At 52.7% G+C, this 15,982-nt stretch overlaps 5 protein-coding genes across 5 annotated transcripts; 4 read left to right on the forward strand and 1 right to left on the reverse strand.

Annotated features, from left to right (window-relative positions):
• Positions 1–8: 8 nt before the first annotated feature.
• On the reverse strand, positions 9–1,557 carry mcsA (putative citrate synthase Cit1; the record flags this gene model as incomplete). The annotated part of the gene is made up of 3 exons (XM_056913393.1): positions 9–212; positions 275–1,420; positions 1,510–1,557. 3 exons carry the CDS (start codon positions 1,555–1,557, stop codon positions 9–11), a joined length of 1,398 nt encoding a protein of 465 aa, XP_056762242.1.
• Positions 1,558–2,833: 1,276 nt separating this feature from the next.
• On the forward strand, positions 2,834–6,226 carry N7458_010012 (putative mRNA-nucleus export ATPase (Elf1); the record flags this gene model as incomplete). The annotated part of the gene is made up of 2 exons (XM_056913394.1): positions 2,834–6,118; positions 6,173–6,226. 2 exons carry the CDS (start codon positions 2,834–2,836, stop codon positions 6,224–6,226), a joined length of 3,339 nt encoding a protein of 1,112 aa, XP_056762243.1.
• Positions 6,227–6,776: 550 nt separating this feature from the next.
• N7458_010013 (beta-glucosidase) lies at positions 6,777–10,104 on the forward strand (the record flags this gene model as incomplete). The annotated part of the gene is made up of 2 exons (XM_056913395.1): positions 6,777–7,448; positions 7,531–10,104. The coding sequence occupies 2 exons, from the start codon at positions 6,777–6,779 to the stop codon at positions 10,102–10,104; spliced, it is 3,246 nt and encodes a 1,081-aa protein (XP_056762244.1).
• A 1,717-nt stretch (positions 10,105–11,821) lies between these two features.
• On the forward strand, positions 11,822–12,522 carry N7458_010014 (putative IgE-binding protein; the record flags this gene model as incomplete). The annotated part of the gene is made up of 2 exons (XM_056913396.1): positions 11,822–12,076; positions 12,142–12,522. The coding sequence occupies 2 exons, from the start codon at positions 11,822–11,824 to the stop codon at positions 12,520–12,522; spliced, it is 636 nt and encodes a 211-aa protein (XP_056762245.1).
• A 1,821-nt stretch (positions 12,523–14,343) lies between these two features.
• N7458_010015 (uncharacterized protein) lies at positions 14,344–15,961 on the forward strand (the record flags this gene model as incomplete). Its single annotated transcript, XM_056913397.1, has 2 exons — positions 14,344–14,789; positions 14,839–15,961. 2 exons carry the CDS (start codon positions 14,344–14,346, stop codon positions 15,959–15,961), a joined length of 1,569 nt encoding a protein of 522 aa, XP_056762246.1.
• Positions 15,962–15,982: the final 21 nt, after the last annotated feature.

Consider the following 15,982-nt stretch of genomic DNA (forward strand, 5'->3'; position numbering starts at 1 on the left):
CCAACAGCTTATTTCTTCAGCAGACCCAGCAGGTTGATACTCTTGGGGCGCTCAATGGGCATACCCATGGCACGGTCCCAGATGAGCTGGACCAGGGGTCCAAGGGCACGGCTGACACCGAAAGCAACGGTGTAGTACAGGGGCTGCTGGAAGCCGTAGTGGTGGAAGAGGACACCGGAGACGGCGTCGACGTTGGGGTGGGGGTTCTTAGTCTGTGAACAAACTATTGTCAGTAAAATTTTCATAATACTCGGACGGTGAATTTATGATGTACCTTTCCGTGCTCGGTCAGAACGCCAGGGGCAATCTCCGAGTTCTTCTTGACAAGCTGGAAGACAGGGTTGGCGAGGACATCGGGGCGGGTAGCGGCAAAGTCCATCAGGGCCTGGAAGCGAGGATCAGGCTTGCGGAGGACACCGTGACCGTAGCCGGGAACGACACGGCCAGACTTGAGAGTATCCCAGAGGTAAGTGCGGACATCTTCGTCGGAGAACTTGGTTCCGATCTTGTCCTGCATTTGTTGGATCCAGCGGAGAACCTCCTGAGCAGCGAGACCATGCAGGGGGCCAGCGAGACCCAGGAGACCGGCACTGTAGCTCAGGAAGGGATCGCTGAGAGCGCTGCCAACCAGGTGGGTAGCGTGGGCGGATACGTTACCACCCTCGTGATCACCGTGCAGAGCCAGGTACAGACGGAGCAGGTCGTGGAAGTCCTGGTTCTTCTCGCCGCCCTTGCCGAGCAGCTCGGCGAAGTTGTACGACCAATCCTGGGAGAGATCCAGCTGCTGGGTGCCCACGGCATCAATCTCGTTGGGACGGAAAACCAGAGCAGCGACGCGGGGGATCTTTGCCAAAAGCGAAATGCAGTCGTCAAAGGTAGGCTCCCAGTACTCGGCCTTGTTCAGACCCTTCTCATAGGCCTTGGCGAACTTGGACTCGGTGTTGAGCGCGGCAACCGCAATTGACAGCTGGGTCATGGGGTGCATGGTCTTGGGGAAGGACTTGATCAGGTCCAGGATGTGGGTGGGCAGGGTGGACTTCTCGGCCAGCTCGCGTGAGAAGGCGCGCACCTGAGCAGTGGAGGGGACCTGGCCGGTCAGGAGGAGCCAGAACATGGCTTCGGGGAGCATCTCGGTGCCAGAGGTACCCTTGGGCAACTCCTTCTGGCAATCCTTGATGGTCTTCCCGTGGAAGCGGATACCCTCGTCGGCGTCCAGGACGGAACCCTCCCACAGCATGGCCTTGAGACCACGCATGCCACCGATGACGTTGCTAACCTTGACATCGCCGATAACCTCGTCGCCCTGGGCCTTGACCTTCTGGAGAAGCTCGCGCTTGGCGGGGATGACCTCCTTCAGGGCGGTCTTGAGATCAGGCTCGGCGGTCGCATAGTGTCGGGCCGAGAAGAGCGGCCGGGACGCCTGTAGGAATTGTGTGAGTTGAGGAGCCAGTTGATTCCAAAGAATTCCCCGCTTGGTCATTGAACATCCCACAGAGAATTCAGACATACCTTGGCCAATCTGGAGGCGTGGCGGGTGGTTCTGAAGCTGAGGGCCATTGTGTGTGTGACTGTGTGTTGATGGGTCCGGGGTAGAATTGCGGGGACGGGAGACTCGATGCGGGGAGAATCGAGGGATAAGAAGGAGGTTATAGCGGAGAGAAGAAAGACGCTGCTGTTGATTCAAGCCAGCGAGAAGGCCAACAGAATCTCAATGGGTCAAAGTGAACGCACGAAAGGAAGGAGAGAGAAAACGGTACCTGTGATCGGGGTCTAATAACATCTGACCGCACGTCGGTTGTACGCGGGGCTTCTGCACTGCTTGTTCTACCGAGGCCCGGGGCGGCTGCATGCGGACACCTGGCGAGATCGGCCATTCTTCGACATTATTATTGTTTTATCGTGAGTCTCAGCTATGGAAGATTCATTCAAAGTATTTTGTATGGGTTAGTTGGTTATACGAATTGTCTTTGCATGTTGCTCTACAAGGTCACCCTTGTACGGAGAGATGTATATTCTCGCAGCACACGCCCCGGTTACCCGAGGAAGTAAGCGGCACCGAGGCCAGAGAGACCAGCGAAACTCGGATGGAAGGAGGAGGGACTCGAAACAAAAGTAGTAAGAAAAATAGCACATCTGATAATTGTGTATACCAAGATCAGCTCCGTACTCGCAGCATTATTCGGATCTGTTCTGAGTCCAGACATCGGCATTCCGCCCGTGCAGCCGCTGGTTTCCCCATTGGGTACACCCGCAGGCCAAGCGTGCCCGTGACTGCAGATCTCGTGACTGGAAGTCCCGTGATGTCGGACTATAGACACCTAAGGCATTAAATACCATTCAGTGGGGCTTGGTTGTATGCCTCAGGCATGGATCGCTGATAAGGCTAGCTAGGCCTGGTTAGTGGCGTCCCATGCTGATAACCGCCCCGCTGATTGGGCAGGACTGTCGCCTCCCAAACAAAAAAAAAAAATCGTGTGGATAAGCCCGATCGCTGAAGCGCAAATACTACTCCTGATCCCGTCACTCTGTTTTCTATCTTCTCATCCGTACAGCCCCGCGTGGATTCGAGAATCTACCGCTGTCACGGTGCAGACATTCACATTCATTCGAGATAGTGTCGGATACCCTCGTCTTCAGTTGCGTTATACCCAACAGCCTTTGTTCCTTTTGTTCTGCTGGCCCGGGAGTTCCCCCACCTCCCATCCGCTTGAGGCCCCCGCCGACCAACCCAACTCTTTTCTTCCCACCTCCGGTATATTTATATACCAGGAGCTTCGAGTCGTGTACTCCTCAGATCATGCCACACACGGTCTCGCCTTCTGAGTCCCCCGCCATGCCGACCGTTGTCGCTAAAGGCCCTTCCGGGGTTCCCCCCACCACTGAAGAGATTTCTTCGCTCCTCAACACTATCCTTGCCGCAGAGACTTCTCAGCAGTCTCTAGATGGCTCCTATGCAGTCGCAAACCTGCTCATCCAGAGTGTTGGAACCTCTGGCCTCCTCAACTACAACGTCCTGGCCGAGGCAAAGAAAGCTGCCACTGATAAGAAGAATGGCGCCCGTCGAGAGAGCGCCATGCTGATTTTCGGCGCTCTCTTTGAACGCTTCCCCCGCGAGTTCCCCCTCAGCGAGGTTGTTTTCCTGTTGCACAACGGTGGTGTCCTCGATGTTGTTTTCGACTCGCTTGCCGACAAGGGCGCTGTCGTTCGCGATGCGGCGCAGTACGCGATCGACGCCCTCTACGCTTGCCTGAGCCCCGAGGCCAAGGCCAATGCGCTGCTTCCCGCTTTGGAGGCATACCTGGGCAAGGGCACCGGCAAGTGGCAAGGATTTGTTGGTGGCTACAAGCTGCTCGATAAGATGGCTGCTGGTGCGCAGATGGGGAATGGCACAAAGGAGGAGGAGAATGAGAAGGATGTGCTGCGCGAAGCTATGGGCAAGACTCTCAAGGAGCTGATTCCTATCGTCGAGTCCGGCATGCACGACCTCAAGGCCGAGGTGGCCAAGCAGGCCACCAAGGCCATGACCACCATGACCACTCTCTTGTACAACGACGACGTTGCCCCGCGCATTCCCCTGCTCATCAAGACCATGGAGCAGCCCTCTCCCCAGACCCTGCAGAAGGCCATTCACGCTCTTTCGCAGACCACCTTCGTCGCCATCGTTACCTCCCCCGTCCTTGCTCTCCTCACTCCTCTGCTCGAACGTACCCTCAACGCCCCAACCACTCCCCAAGAAACCCTCCGTCAGGCCGTCGTCGTCGTGGAAAACCTGACCAAGTTGGTTCACGACCCTGCGGAGGCTCGTGTCTTCCTTCCCAAGCTTCAACCTGGTGTCAAGGCTATCAAGGACCGTGCCTCGCTCCCTGAAGTCCGTGAGTTGGCAACCCGGGCCCTCGACGTTATGGAGAAGGCCATGAAGGACAATGATGTTGCTGTCGGTGCTATTTCTAAGACTACTCCCGAGGAAGTCCTCGCTGTGTTGAATCCCAAAATCCAGGAGCTTGCTGGGTTTGTCAGCTTCGGCGATGTCAAATTCTCCGACCTAGCCAAGACCTTCATTGCCAGCATGGTTCGTGAAGATGTGAACTGCCGCAAGATTGACCGGATCTCTGCTTGTATTGGTCCCTACCTCCGTGGTTTGATTCCCAGTGAGCAGGCGGAAGCTATCGCTTCGGCTGTCCAGGCTCACTTCCTCGCTGAGGATGAGCGCAAGTTCGGCAAGCCCGTCCAGACTGATCCCAACGAGATTGTCATTGTTGACGCCAACTTCTCCCTCGCTTACGGCGGTATGCTCCTGCTCTCTCACACCAACCTGCGTCTTGTCAAGGGTCACCGGTACGGCCTCTGTGGTCGCAATGGTGCTGGAAAGTCCACCCTGATGCGCAGTATCGCCAACGACAAGCTGGAGGGCTTCCCTCCTCCTTCCGAAGTCCGCACCTGCTTCGTCGAGCACAACCAAGGTGAGGATGCCGAACTCAGCATTCTCGAGTATGTTGCCAAGAACCCCGAGATTGCTGCCCAGGGCACTGAGCATATCAGCTCTGTTCTGCTCGAGTTTGGCTTCACCGATGGTCCCGAAGGCCGCCAGTCTCAGCCCGTTGGCTCGCTGTCTGGTGGTTGGAAGATGAAGCTGGCGCTTGCCCGTGCCATGCTCTTGAAGGCTGATGTGCTTCTGCTGGACGAACCTACTAACCACTTGGATGTTGCGAATGTCAAGTGGTTGCAGGAGTACCTGAAGAAGCATACCCAAATCACCAGTCTGATCGTCAGTCACGACTCCGGTTTCCTGGACGAAGTTTGCACCGACATCTACCACTATGAGCAGAAGAAGCTGGTCTGCTACCCTGGAAACCTTGCTGCTTTCGTCAAGGTCAAGCCCGAGGGCAAGAGCTATTATACTCTCTCTGCATCCAACGTGCAGTTCAAGTTCCCGGCCCCTGGTATTCTTTCTGGTATCAAGTCCAACACTCGCGCTATTATGCGGATGACGAATGCTTCTTTCACCTACCCCGGCGCCTCGAAGCCGTCTCTCACTGATGCCTCTCTTTCCCTGACCCTCTCCTCCCGCACTGCGATCATCGGTGGAAACGGTGCTGGTAAATCTACCTTCATCAAGATTCTCACTGGTGAGGTTGTTCCCCAGAGTGGCAAGGTTGAGAAACACCCCAACCTGCGTATCGGTTACATCAAGCAACATGCGCTCGAGCACGTCGAGATGCATCTCGAGAAGACTCCTAGCCAGTACTTGCAGTGGCGTTACGCCAACGGTGACGACCGTGAAGTGTTCCTCAAGCAGACTCGCATCTTGACTGACGCCGACAAGGCTCAGCTCGAGAAGCCGGTTGACCTGGGCGACGGCCGTGGAGCCCGCCGCATCGAGGCTCTGATGGGTCGTCAAAAGTGGAAGAAGTCCTTCCAGTATGAGGTGAAGTGGGTTGGTCTCCTGCCCAAGTACAACACCATGATCTCCCGCGAGACTCTCGACAACTTGGGCTTCAGCAAGATGGTTCAGGAGTTCGACGATCACGAAGCCTCCCGCGAGGGTCTGGGCTTCCGTATTCTTGAGCCCAAGACTATCTCCAAGCACTTTGAGGATGTTGGTCTCGACCCCGAGATTGCCAACCATAACGAGATCTCCGGTCTGTCTGGTGGTCAGAAGGTGAAGGTCGTGTTGGCTGGAGCTATGTGGAACAACCCTCACTTGCTGGTGCTGGACGAGCCGACTAACTTCTTGGATCGTGACTCTCTCGGTGGTCTGGCTGTCGCTATCCGTGACTTCAAGGGTGGTGTTGTCATGATTTCTCACAACGAGGAGTTTGTCGGCGCTCTTTGCCCCGAGCAACTGCACGTTGCCGATGGTCGTGTCGTTAGCCGTACCAACACCGCTATCAGCCTGGACCGCTTCGAGGACAGCGCTACCAACTCTCCCACTGGGACTGGCACTCCTGCTGGTCTCTCCGCCGCTGCCTCGGCCAACACCAGTGCCGCCCCGTCGGCTGTCAACTCTGGCGCCGAGGACCAGGGCGAACTGAAGTTCCGTGCCAAGAAGAAGAAGAAGCTGACCCGCGCTCAGGTGAAGGATCGCGAGGCCCGCCGCCGCCTTCGTCACATTGAATGGGTGAGTTTCTCGAGATTCGTTCTTTCGTGAATGCTTTCGCTGACATATTCTTAGCTCAACTCGCCCAAGGGCACCCCCAAGCCAGTTGATACCGATGACGAGGCATGAGCACACCTACCATGACATATTGATGTTTAATGGCTTATTTCCGTCCTGTGACTGTTCATTTCTGCACATTTTCCTGCATCAGTACCTATTCTTAGTATTTGTGGCTTTTTGCATGGGAACTTGATAGACGGCGTTTGGGTTTTGATTTTGCCTGCGAGGTAGATACGCATCTTTGGATAGGACACCGACCTTGTGATATAGATGTCTGGTCGATCCCACTGAACAAAAGTTCTTGTCTATATGATATTATTTTCAATATTCATTTAATTAGTAAATAATCTTGACTATTCTTATTGCAGTAGCTAAAGTTACGAGTTTGAAGTAGATCCCCAGGGTCCCGTGGCTGCCGCTTTCAGGGTGTCATGTGACCCACACGGAGCTGTTGATCCCCGGACTTGCTGCAGCACCTCACTTTTTCCAGCAGGGTGATTTGCCCATCTCGATTCTGATCGCGTTTGCCTTTGCGAACTTGATTTGGTTAATCACAGGATGCATATGCTGTGCCACTAAAAAGTGACACATTTCTCCACTCGCCAAGCTGACCAGCGCGATGACCAGATCGACCCGCTCTGGACCCGGAGCTTCGACTACGCGCCGGCAGGAGTACCAATCCTTGGACAACCAGCTTTCCGATGACGAATACTCCTCACGAACACCGGAAGATGGGAGCCGCAACAGCATTCCCGGATCCGACGGCGCAATGCACGATCCCTACCTGGACGACCTCCTCTCCAGCGGCGACGAGTCCTCCGCCCAAGACGACGCGAACCTGAAGCTCCTACCGCTCGATAAGAAGTCCGCAACACAAAAGCGACGGAATCGAGTCCAGTTTACCCCAGAGCCAAGCTCTGCGAGTGCTGCGAGCCCGATACCTGGCGATGAATCCGGGGAACCCCGCAATGTTAGCAAGGCTATCGAGCACATGTTGGAAAGGGAGCAGGATATATTATCGGAGACATTCGATGAAGATCTGGACCATGGCGCCTCACATCCCATGTTCGATGATGATGATAGCGATGATTATGGCATCCCGACACACAAACGTGCTGGGGCTACGCCGTACAAGGACCAGAAGCCAAGATGGAATTCAGGAATCAAATCATTACTGCATATTACGGCATGGTGGCATGTTTTCCCTCTGGTTGCAGTAGGAGTGCTTGTGATGTGGCTTGCAACGAAGGGTTTGCCGTGGATTAAGGGTGGCAAACCTCTCAAGGAATATGTGTGTTCTCTTCCTGTTCCATATGCGAGCGCCTACACGTTTTACGAGTGTGCTATGGTGAACTCGTCGCTAACTTCTATAGCCTTCTGTTCCGTGGTACCCGACCCCCGTCGGCGGCACCAATGGCGCGTGGAGAGAAAGTTATTCCAAGGCCCATGATCTTGTGGACCAGATGGCCCTGGTAGAGAAAGTCAACATCACAACAGGGACAGGATGGCAGATGGGACCTTGCGTTGGGAATACCGGACCTGCTGAGTATGTCCAGTTCCCATCTCTCTGTCTGCAGGATGGCCCCCTCGGGCTTCGCTTTGCGGATAATATCTCAGCATTCCCTGCTGGTATCACCACAGGAGCAACGTGGAATCGCGAGCTTATGTGGCAACGTGGGTTTGCGCTGGGCAAGGAAGCGCGTGCAAAGGGGGTCAATGTTATTCTAGGGCCGGCTATGGGGCCCATGGGGATGATGCCTGCTGGTGGTCGCAACTGGGAGGGCTTCGGATCCGACCCCGTTCTCCAGGGAGTAGCTGCTGCCGAGACTATCCGTGGTATCCAACGGAACGGCGTGATGGCTACAGCCAAACACTTCGTAATGAACGAACAAGAGCATTATCGTCAACCCCACGAATGGGGCACTGAAAATGCCATTTCGTCCAACATCGATGACCGAGCGCTCCACGAAGTCTTTGTCTGGCCCTTCGCCGAGAGTGTGCGCGCAGACGTTGCGAGTGTTATGTGCGCCTATCAGAAAGTCAATAACAGCTATTCTTGCGAGAACAGCAAGCTGCTCAATGGAATTCTCAAGGACGAACTCGGCTTCCAAGGATTTGTGCAATCTGATTGGCTTGCGCAACGATCTGGTGTGCAGAGCGCATTGAGTGGCCTGGATATGAGTATGCCCGGTGATGGTGCAAGGTGGGCAGACGGGGACTCTTTCTGGGGAATGCGTTTGACGCAAGCCGCTCTGAACACCTCAGTTCCCATGGAGCGTATCAACGATATGGTCACTCGTATCGTCGCGGCCTGGTATCATTTCCGCCAGGACAAATGGGACCAGCCTCCCCCGTTGGGCAAAGGTGGCCCCAACTTTTCTTCGTGGACCAACGAGAAGATGGGAGGGCTACATCCCGGCAGCGAAGACGACGATACCCATGAGGTGGTCAACCACTACGTGAACGCGCAAGCTACAGGGTCCAAGTCACTCCCGCACTCCCTCGTGGCTCGGAGAGTAGCCGCGGAAGGGACTGTTCTCCTGAAGAATGTTAACAACACACTACCCCTTTCACGTAGTGCCACCGGCCCGAAAGGAGTTTATCGCGTCGGCATTTATGGCGAGGATGCTGGACCTGGCGAGGGGCCCAATGTTTGTCCCGACCGTGGATGCAACCAAGGTACTCTGGGGTCCGGCTGGGGAAGCGGTGCGGTCGAGTTCCCGTATCTTCTCAGCCCTTGGGAAGCTCTGCGACTTGCGTGGTCCTCGGAGACTAGTGATGTACGAGGATTCCTGGGGAACGATGTGGCCCTGAAGAATCTGGTTGACCAGGACCTCTGTCTTGTTTTTGCGAACGCTGACGGAGGTGAGGGATTCATTCACGACGATGACGTCTGGGGAGACCGTAACAATCTTGACCTGCAGCATAGCGGTGCTAAGCTTATTGAGCGGGTGGCTACTCATTGCGGTGGTGGTCACGGCCGGACCGTCGTGGTGCTGCATTCTGTGGGCCCTGTCGTGATGGAGTCCTGGATCGATCTGCCAGGGGTACATGCCGTTCTCTATGGCAACCTCCCTGGACAAGAGAGTGGCAATGCCCTGGCAGATGTCCTGTTCGGCGATGTTGATGCTAGTGGCCGGTTGCCCTATACAATTGGCCGATCCCTCGACGACTACGGCCCAGGTGCCCGGGTGCTGTATGAGACAAGAGATAGACAGCCAGAGATCACATTCGACCAGGGCCTCTACATTGATTATCGGTACTTCGACAAGAACAACATCGCTCCGCGCTTTGAGTTCGGCTTTGGCCTGTCATACACCACCTTCAATATCTCTTCACTTGTGATCCAGCCTCTGCAAGAAAAGACTCGCCTTCCATCCGATCGCCCCAAGGACGAAATTGATCCCCCACAGTACGATAAAAAGCCACCAACAGAGTCTTCGACCAGATTCCCATCTACCATTAGGGCGCTGTCAAAGTACATTTATCCCTACACTCGGGACCGAGCTGGGACTAAACCTGGTTCCTACCCATATCCAGAAGGGTACAAAAAGCGCCAGCACCCCTCCGACGCAGGCGGCGGACCGGGTGGTAACCCATCTCTCTATGAAGAGATGCTGTCAGTTTCAGTCCATGTCAGCAACACTGGCTCGCGGCCCGGCAAAGAAGTTGTGCAGATCTACTTGTCCTTCCCGGAACGCGTTGCTGAGCATCGCGGTTTGGGCCAGGCCCGCGAGGACATTGAGTTCCCCGATCGCGTTCTCCGGAACTTTACCAAGGTTTCCCTTGAGCCTGGTGAGAGCACTACCGTTCAGATGACCTTGTCCCGAAAGGATCTAAGCTACTGGAGCGTGCGGGCTCAAAATTGGGTAATGCCAGTTGAAGGCACATTCCGTGTCTGGGCCGGACGGAGCTCTCGCGATCTGCCGTTGGTCGTGGAGTTTTGATTCCTTTCTTTAAATTCTTTCTTCAGACCATGGCGTTGCGATAATTTTCTTTGTTGATTGCTATTTCTTGGTTGGCGTTAGGGTTTGCAAACTTCAGCGATGGGGGACTTTGGGTACCAGTGTACTGTACATAGATAATCGCAATCATTAAAGGAATAGAGGCACAGAAATGGGCTGTACATGCGCCCACACCGGAGTCTCGATTCTCCATGGGATTGAAGGTTACAGTTCCACTTACGAGGTCGCTGTTTTTTTGGCTGATTCTAATTTCATCAATGGAGAGCTTATTCCGACGGCAGTGGCTGATTTCCAACGCTTCTCTTCCCGCATTATTCTCTCTCACCCCGTGTGGCGGTGCAAAACGGAGGAGTCTCTGTTCGGCCAACACGGAGACTGTCGATCTCCTCGTTTTCTGTCACACACATATTGCTTCCAGACCGGTTTTTTTCTCCACAGTGTAGAATCAACACTCCGCTGATGATCATTTACGGCCGTACTTGATCAGACCAGCTGCTGGATGATCAAGGGTCTACCAATTTTCTCTGATCGTTGAATATCACTTTCCTGGAGAGCTACGAAGGTCTCCGTTTTTGCTTCCGTATGAATGATTGGGCAACATCACCGCTCAGTGATGTCAATTGCATCCACCTCCGAGGCATCTCGTGGACCTGTGGGGACTCCGAGCTCAACATGTACTGACTTTTTTGCCAAAAATATGATAGAGCCTGAGTGACTTGCAATAAGAACCAAAACTACCTCATTACTGTTATAGGCAGCAAATGGCTTCTTCCTTGTTCGTCACACTCCTGGAAGCATGAAGATTACTGACAGCAAAGCGAAGCGGATGTCTCCACCGGAGTGCAACCAGACAGGCGTCGATCACTACTCCTGTCTGTATCAAGTTGATTTGGCTGAAACGACCCACCTGTCAAGATCCTCGGATTGATTCCTTGAGGGAAATAATGTTCTGATTGAGTTTGAGAGTAAATGCCATGATTATAGTCTGTCTTCGTCAATCAATATCCAACAGACCTTCCAAATGTGCAAAGACTTTGGTACGACCACATATCTGATTGCTACTGTATGTTGATTTTATCTTGTGGCAAGAATGCCCCATCGATCGCCGTTACCCTGGTCCGTGGCTGTCGATCACTTCTCACTCTCGGTGGGGAATCCTGCATCGTTGTCTCAGGATCAATTCCACCCAAGTGGGGGCTTTGGGATTGCAGTAGCTGGGGGGAGTACTCGAGACACACTCACTATTGCAGACCAAGCTTGCAGGGCCCAATGACAAGTCATTAGCCGAGAGTGCTCATAAACTCTGCGCTATTCCCAACTTCGATACTCCCGATGGGATTTCACTTCTCGTGGTTACAGGGTTGCTCGGGGCCCGGTCTGATTGATGCGAAGGTACTCCACATGGCGAAGCGATGATATCAAGTCTTGGTACGATTTACTATTTCGGTAGTAGTGCCTTCGCAACGACTTTCATTGTAGGTCAGTGCCGATCACTTTCAATACGGAGACCCCGAGAGGTCTCTCGATGAGGCCACTAGATGGAGTTGTGATATAAAACTCCATCTCGCGTTCGCGTCCGTCCGGCGCTGGTCCATATAATAAATATCCTCGTTCTTCCCATTTGACATTTTCATTTCTTTTCACCATTACATCCATTCAATCTGTCTTTACCAAACAATTGACTACACGCTCATTCAAAATGAAGGTTTCTGCGCTTCTGTCCCTCATTCCCCTGGCTGCCGCCCTCCCCGGCTCTCGCCCGGCTGCTAAGCATTCCAACGGCACCTTTGGTGTCACTGCTACTCATTCCGGCTCGCCTATCCATTTATTGCCTCTGACTGCTGCCGGAAGCAAGTTCTGGCTGGGTGGCAAGAGCCAGACCTACTGCCCTGATGTTGTACCCAACTGCGCCCAGGGTACCAACGACACTATCATCTACGCTCAGAATGCCCTGGTAAGTGTATTTGCAACCAAAGAATGATCCCGCATAAGGCCCATTGAGCTAACAATAACTCCCAGGACGTCATCGTTCCTGGTGGCCAGAGCATCTACGTCGACCGCAACGGCGCCCTGGGCTTTACGACTCCCCACTCGGGCTACATCCCCCCTGGCTCGTCCCGGGGTCCCTTCAAGTACACCCCCGGCAAGCCCCTCGGTACCTGGACCTACACTGGTCAGGGTGCTTCGGGCTTCATGGCCTGCCCTGTCCCGGCTAACTCTACTGTTGCTGCACGCTCTGTCCACCGTCAGAAGCCCGTTGCGGCCACCCGCTGGCAGGTGTTTGCCGCGTTGCAAAACGCGACTGTCCCCACTGGCAATGTGGATGATTGCCTTGGCTTTGAGGCGATGGCTATTGGCCTGAACATTTCTTCAGAGCACCTTGCTTGGGAGTACATCTAAACAGCCAGTTGGTGGCGGTTTAGCTCAATTGGGGCTGAATATATGGTCTTGTCTACATCGAGTTTGTCATTTCAGTCCTGGTGGCTAGTGGCTACTCAACAACCTTTTACATCTGTGTGCTGTCTGCATGTATGAAGGCGGGTAATTCCATATGCGGCGGCGAATAATTTTGATTGGATTACTCTGTACGGTTTGACTAAGTTCTCTGGTCATTCCTTAGTCCTATTGTACATTCTTCCCATAGAATCTGATCTTCTGTTATTACCAACGTTATCATTCACTTTATTGACCGCTGTGCTCTCCGTGCAACCCAACATGTGTGAATTAACAAGCATTGTGGTATATTATTTCATCAACCGACGGTTAGGCGACTCGAACCGCCATCAAAAGCTACCGCTTATTCTTAGGCTGTGAGTTGTACAAGACCGCTTATGATGAACACGGCAGGGATACTGGAGTGATCGATAGGGGTAGTTCAAGCCTCTGTCCGATACCACGTGGTTCATCCACCTCGATGAGGCTTCCCCGTTGGTTGAATACATGAGCGGTGACGTATGATGATTGCCTGCCTATTCCTTTCCTATCCTTTACATGATTACTGCCGAATTATGTGATTCCTCTCGGCCTTTCTCCCTTTCGGATAGCGGCCACCCTCTTGCAAGTGGCGTTTTCATACCGCCTTTACAACCGCATAGAGCAAACAGCTTATTGATCATCATGCATCCAACGTCCGAATCGTGTAAATCAATCTGTTTTCAAATACCCCTAAATCTCTTCCTCTTTCTCTACACTTTTTCTCTCTCTCTCCTTCTATCTCTCTCTCTATATCCCTCTCTATCTACGTAGCTTATCGCGGTGGCCTCTATCAAGAATAACGATATAACCCCAGTCGCTATAGTAGCTCTAAGTTGGTGAGTATATTCGTCGACAATAGTACTAGAGGCCTCTTCTCCTGTTCGGTGTAGTCGGTGTAGAATTAGAAATCCTTGTGCATTGTAGTGCCCGTTGGTAGCCTAATCTTTCAGGTTGTCAGGCAGCCATGTAGCTAAGTTGGGCAGTTATAAGGCTAAGTAGGGGGTTCTGCCATTGAAATCAGTAAAAACGCCACTTACAAGAGGGTGGCCGCTATCAGCCACCGGTAGACGTTGTTCGTACGATAAATTAGATTCTGTCGATTTACACAGGTCGCAAAGTAGGCTCATAGAAAGGGCTGCCGAGCTTGACCGAATTGAAGAACATACACTTCTAAATAATAGACTGGAGATAGATTATTGGACGTTGAACTTTTTCTATCCCATGAAGCACGTTTGGGGGACGAGACTTACAACGCTCTTAGCTTCCTTCACATTCTTTAGCTAATGTTTGATCATCTGTGTTCCTTGCACCTCTTCCAGAAATTTATAGTGCTGCAATGAGCAACCCCATCAGCCGAAAGATAGATCTTCAGTAACCCACATTCAAACCATAGTCCAGGATATTATTTCTCGATGCCGATAACCTCTCAGAGGTGAAGTCATGCCTGCCTGGTCTTCCTGAGATCGCGGCCCCACTTTGCTTTGCACCACGAAACCTCATAACAATGAGAAAGTCGCGTCAGGGACCCGGACATGTGCACAATTGGCGCTAGGAAGGGAAACTTCCTGATTACAAAACCACTTTCCCCCTCGCCTGTCCTCAAAGGAGATTCTGATCGTATGTTTGCCAGGGCCACACTGCTCAAAGGTCGAGGCTGATGCCTAGACTAGCATCCTTAGCGTCCCGCGAGCTGACAGAGTACCAGAGCGAACCAGCCTCAGCTCTTTCTTCTCGGCCGTCCCAATCATGCTCTTTCTCAGGACACCTCGAGTACTTCACTCACGAGTCGCGACATGTCTTCTTCTCAACCGAAAAGTGCCTACCGTCGCCATTCGATGCCGTGGCTATTCTGGTCGCGCGGAATCAGCTGAACAGTTGCACAAAGTTCTGATCAACTCCAGCGATGAAAGTCTTGATCGATCCTTCAACATCCTGATGTCAATCTTGAAAGAACCTTCCTTGGGTCAGAATATTCGCGAAATTGTGTATCACAAGACCCCGCGCACTGACGTGGAGTACGAGATGGGAGAATTCCAACGCCATCTGAGCGATCAGGACATGCAGCTTATCCAAACCGCCGTGCGGAAAGCCGGGTTCAGAGACCAGAAGGCCGACCGTGTCGTCAATATGCTGATGCAGAAGACTGCATCAAGCAATCAGAAAGGCACATATGGCCCTCTTGGCTACGTGAGGTTTGGGGCCAGTAAAACTTCTTCTTTTGAGTAATCTAACTCGTCGCAGCAACGATGACATCCGAGGTGTATTCCTGGCACAGGCCCTAGCCGTGATTCTGATTTCTGTTTCACCCAACCTTGTATCCCTGGCCATGACACGGCCTTTCGACAACTACTTTGGCCTCTGGTGGTTCCCCGAGCAATGGAATGAAGATGAAGATGTCCATTTCCCTCTCGACAAGTTTTTGCGTCGCACTAATGCCCACCCAGAAGGCAAACTATATCTTCAGAATCTCCGCGACGTGTATATCATCAACGAATTCCCATGCCTCATGAATGTCCACGACAACTATTACCGCACAGACTTCATGGGTTGCCTTCCACTTTTCGATCGGTTGCCAGCCATCGAATCTGTCGGCATTGATCTTTTAGACGTGGATGACAATGGAAGACAGGACATTGAGCACATGACTTCCAATATAAGCAGAATCCGGGTCAACCATTCTTCTTTGCACCCGGTTTACCTGGCGAGGTTGTTATACGCATCCAAGGTAATTCGGGAGTTCCAGTATACCATTGGCGGTCGAGCTCCCGGAGGCCACGGCCATCAATTCTTCACACCTATACCTGTCTTCAAGGTGCTTTGCGAGCACAAGGATACTCTAGAAAAGCTGGATCTGGACGTTGAAAGCCATCTTTCGATATTTCAAAGCCGGTATGACAGCAATATTGAGGATCATTTCTCAGAAATCAACCCAGAGTGGCTTGCGGATGAAGAAGAGGAACCCCATGAGTTCCAATTTCTCACATCAATCTGGAAACACGAGGGATCACTCAGGGACTTTGGAGCTCTGAGATCTTTGAGCATAGGCATTGGGCTCTTGCTTTACTATGCCAAAGGTGTGTATGTCAGCCCTGACAACAAACGAAGACCATTCATGTTGGTAGACTGTCTGCCGGAAAATCTGGAATACTTGTACATCCGAGGATACGAAAGAGGGCTCAATGTCAACTGGGACATCCAAATGGACCATCTGTTTGCATATTATAAGTCGGGGAACTCGAAATTGAAAGTGCTCGTGGGAATAGAGAAGATGATTCCTAATGCCGAGGACTTGGAGGAACCGATCAGACCTAAATCTCTGAGGTGGACATTAGAGAAAATTGGGTATGAATCAGATGAAGGCTAGTAATTGATTTACATATACTAG

Source organism: Penicillium daleae (genome assembly GCF_028827525.1).
Source record: "Penicillium daleae strain IBT 16125 chromosome Unknown utg000008l_segment0_segment0, whole genome shotgun sequence".
Lineage (NCBI taxonomy): Eukaryota > Fungi > Ascomycota > Eurotiomycetes > Eurotiales > Aspergillaceae > Penicillium > Penicillium daleae.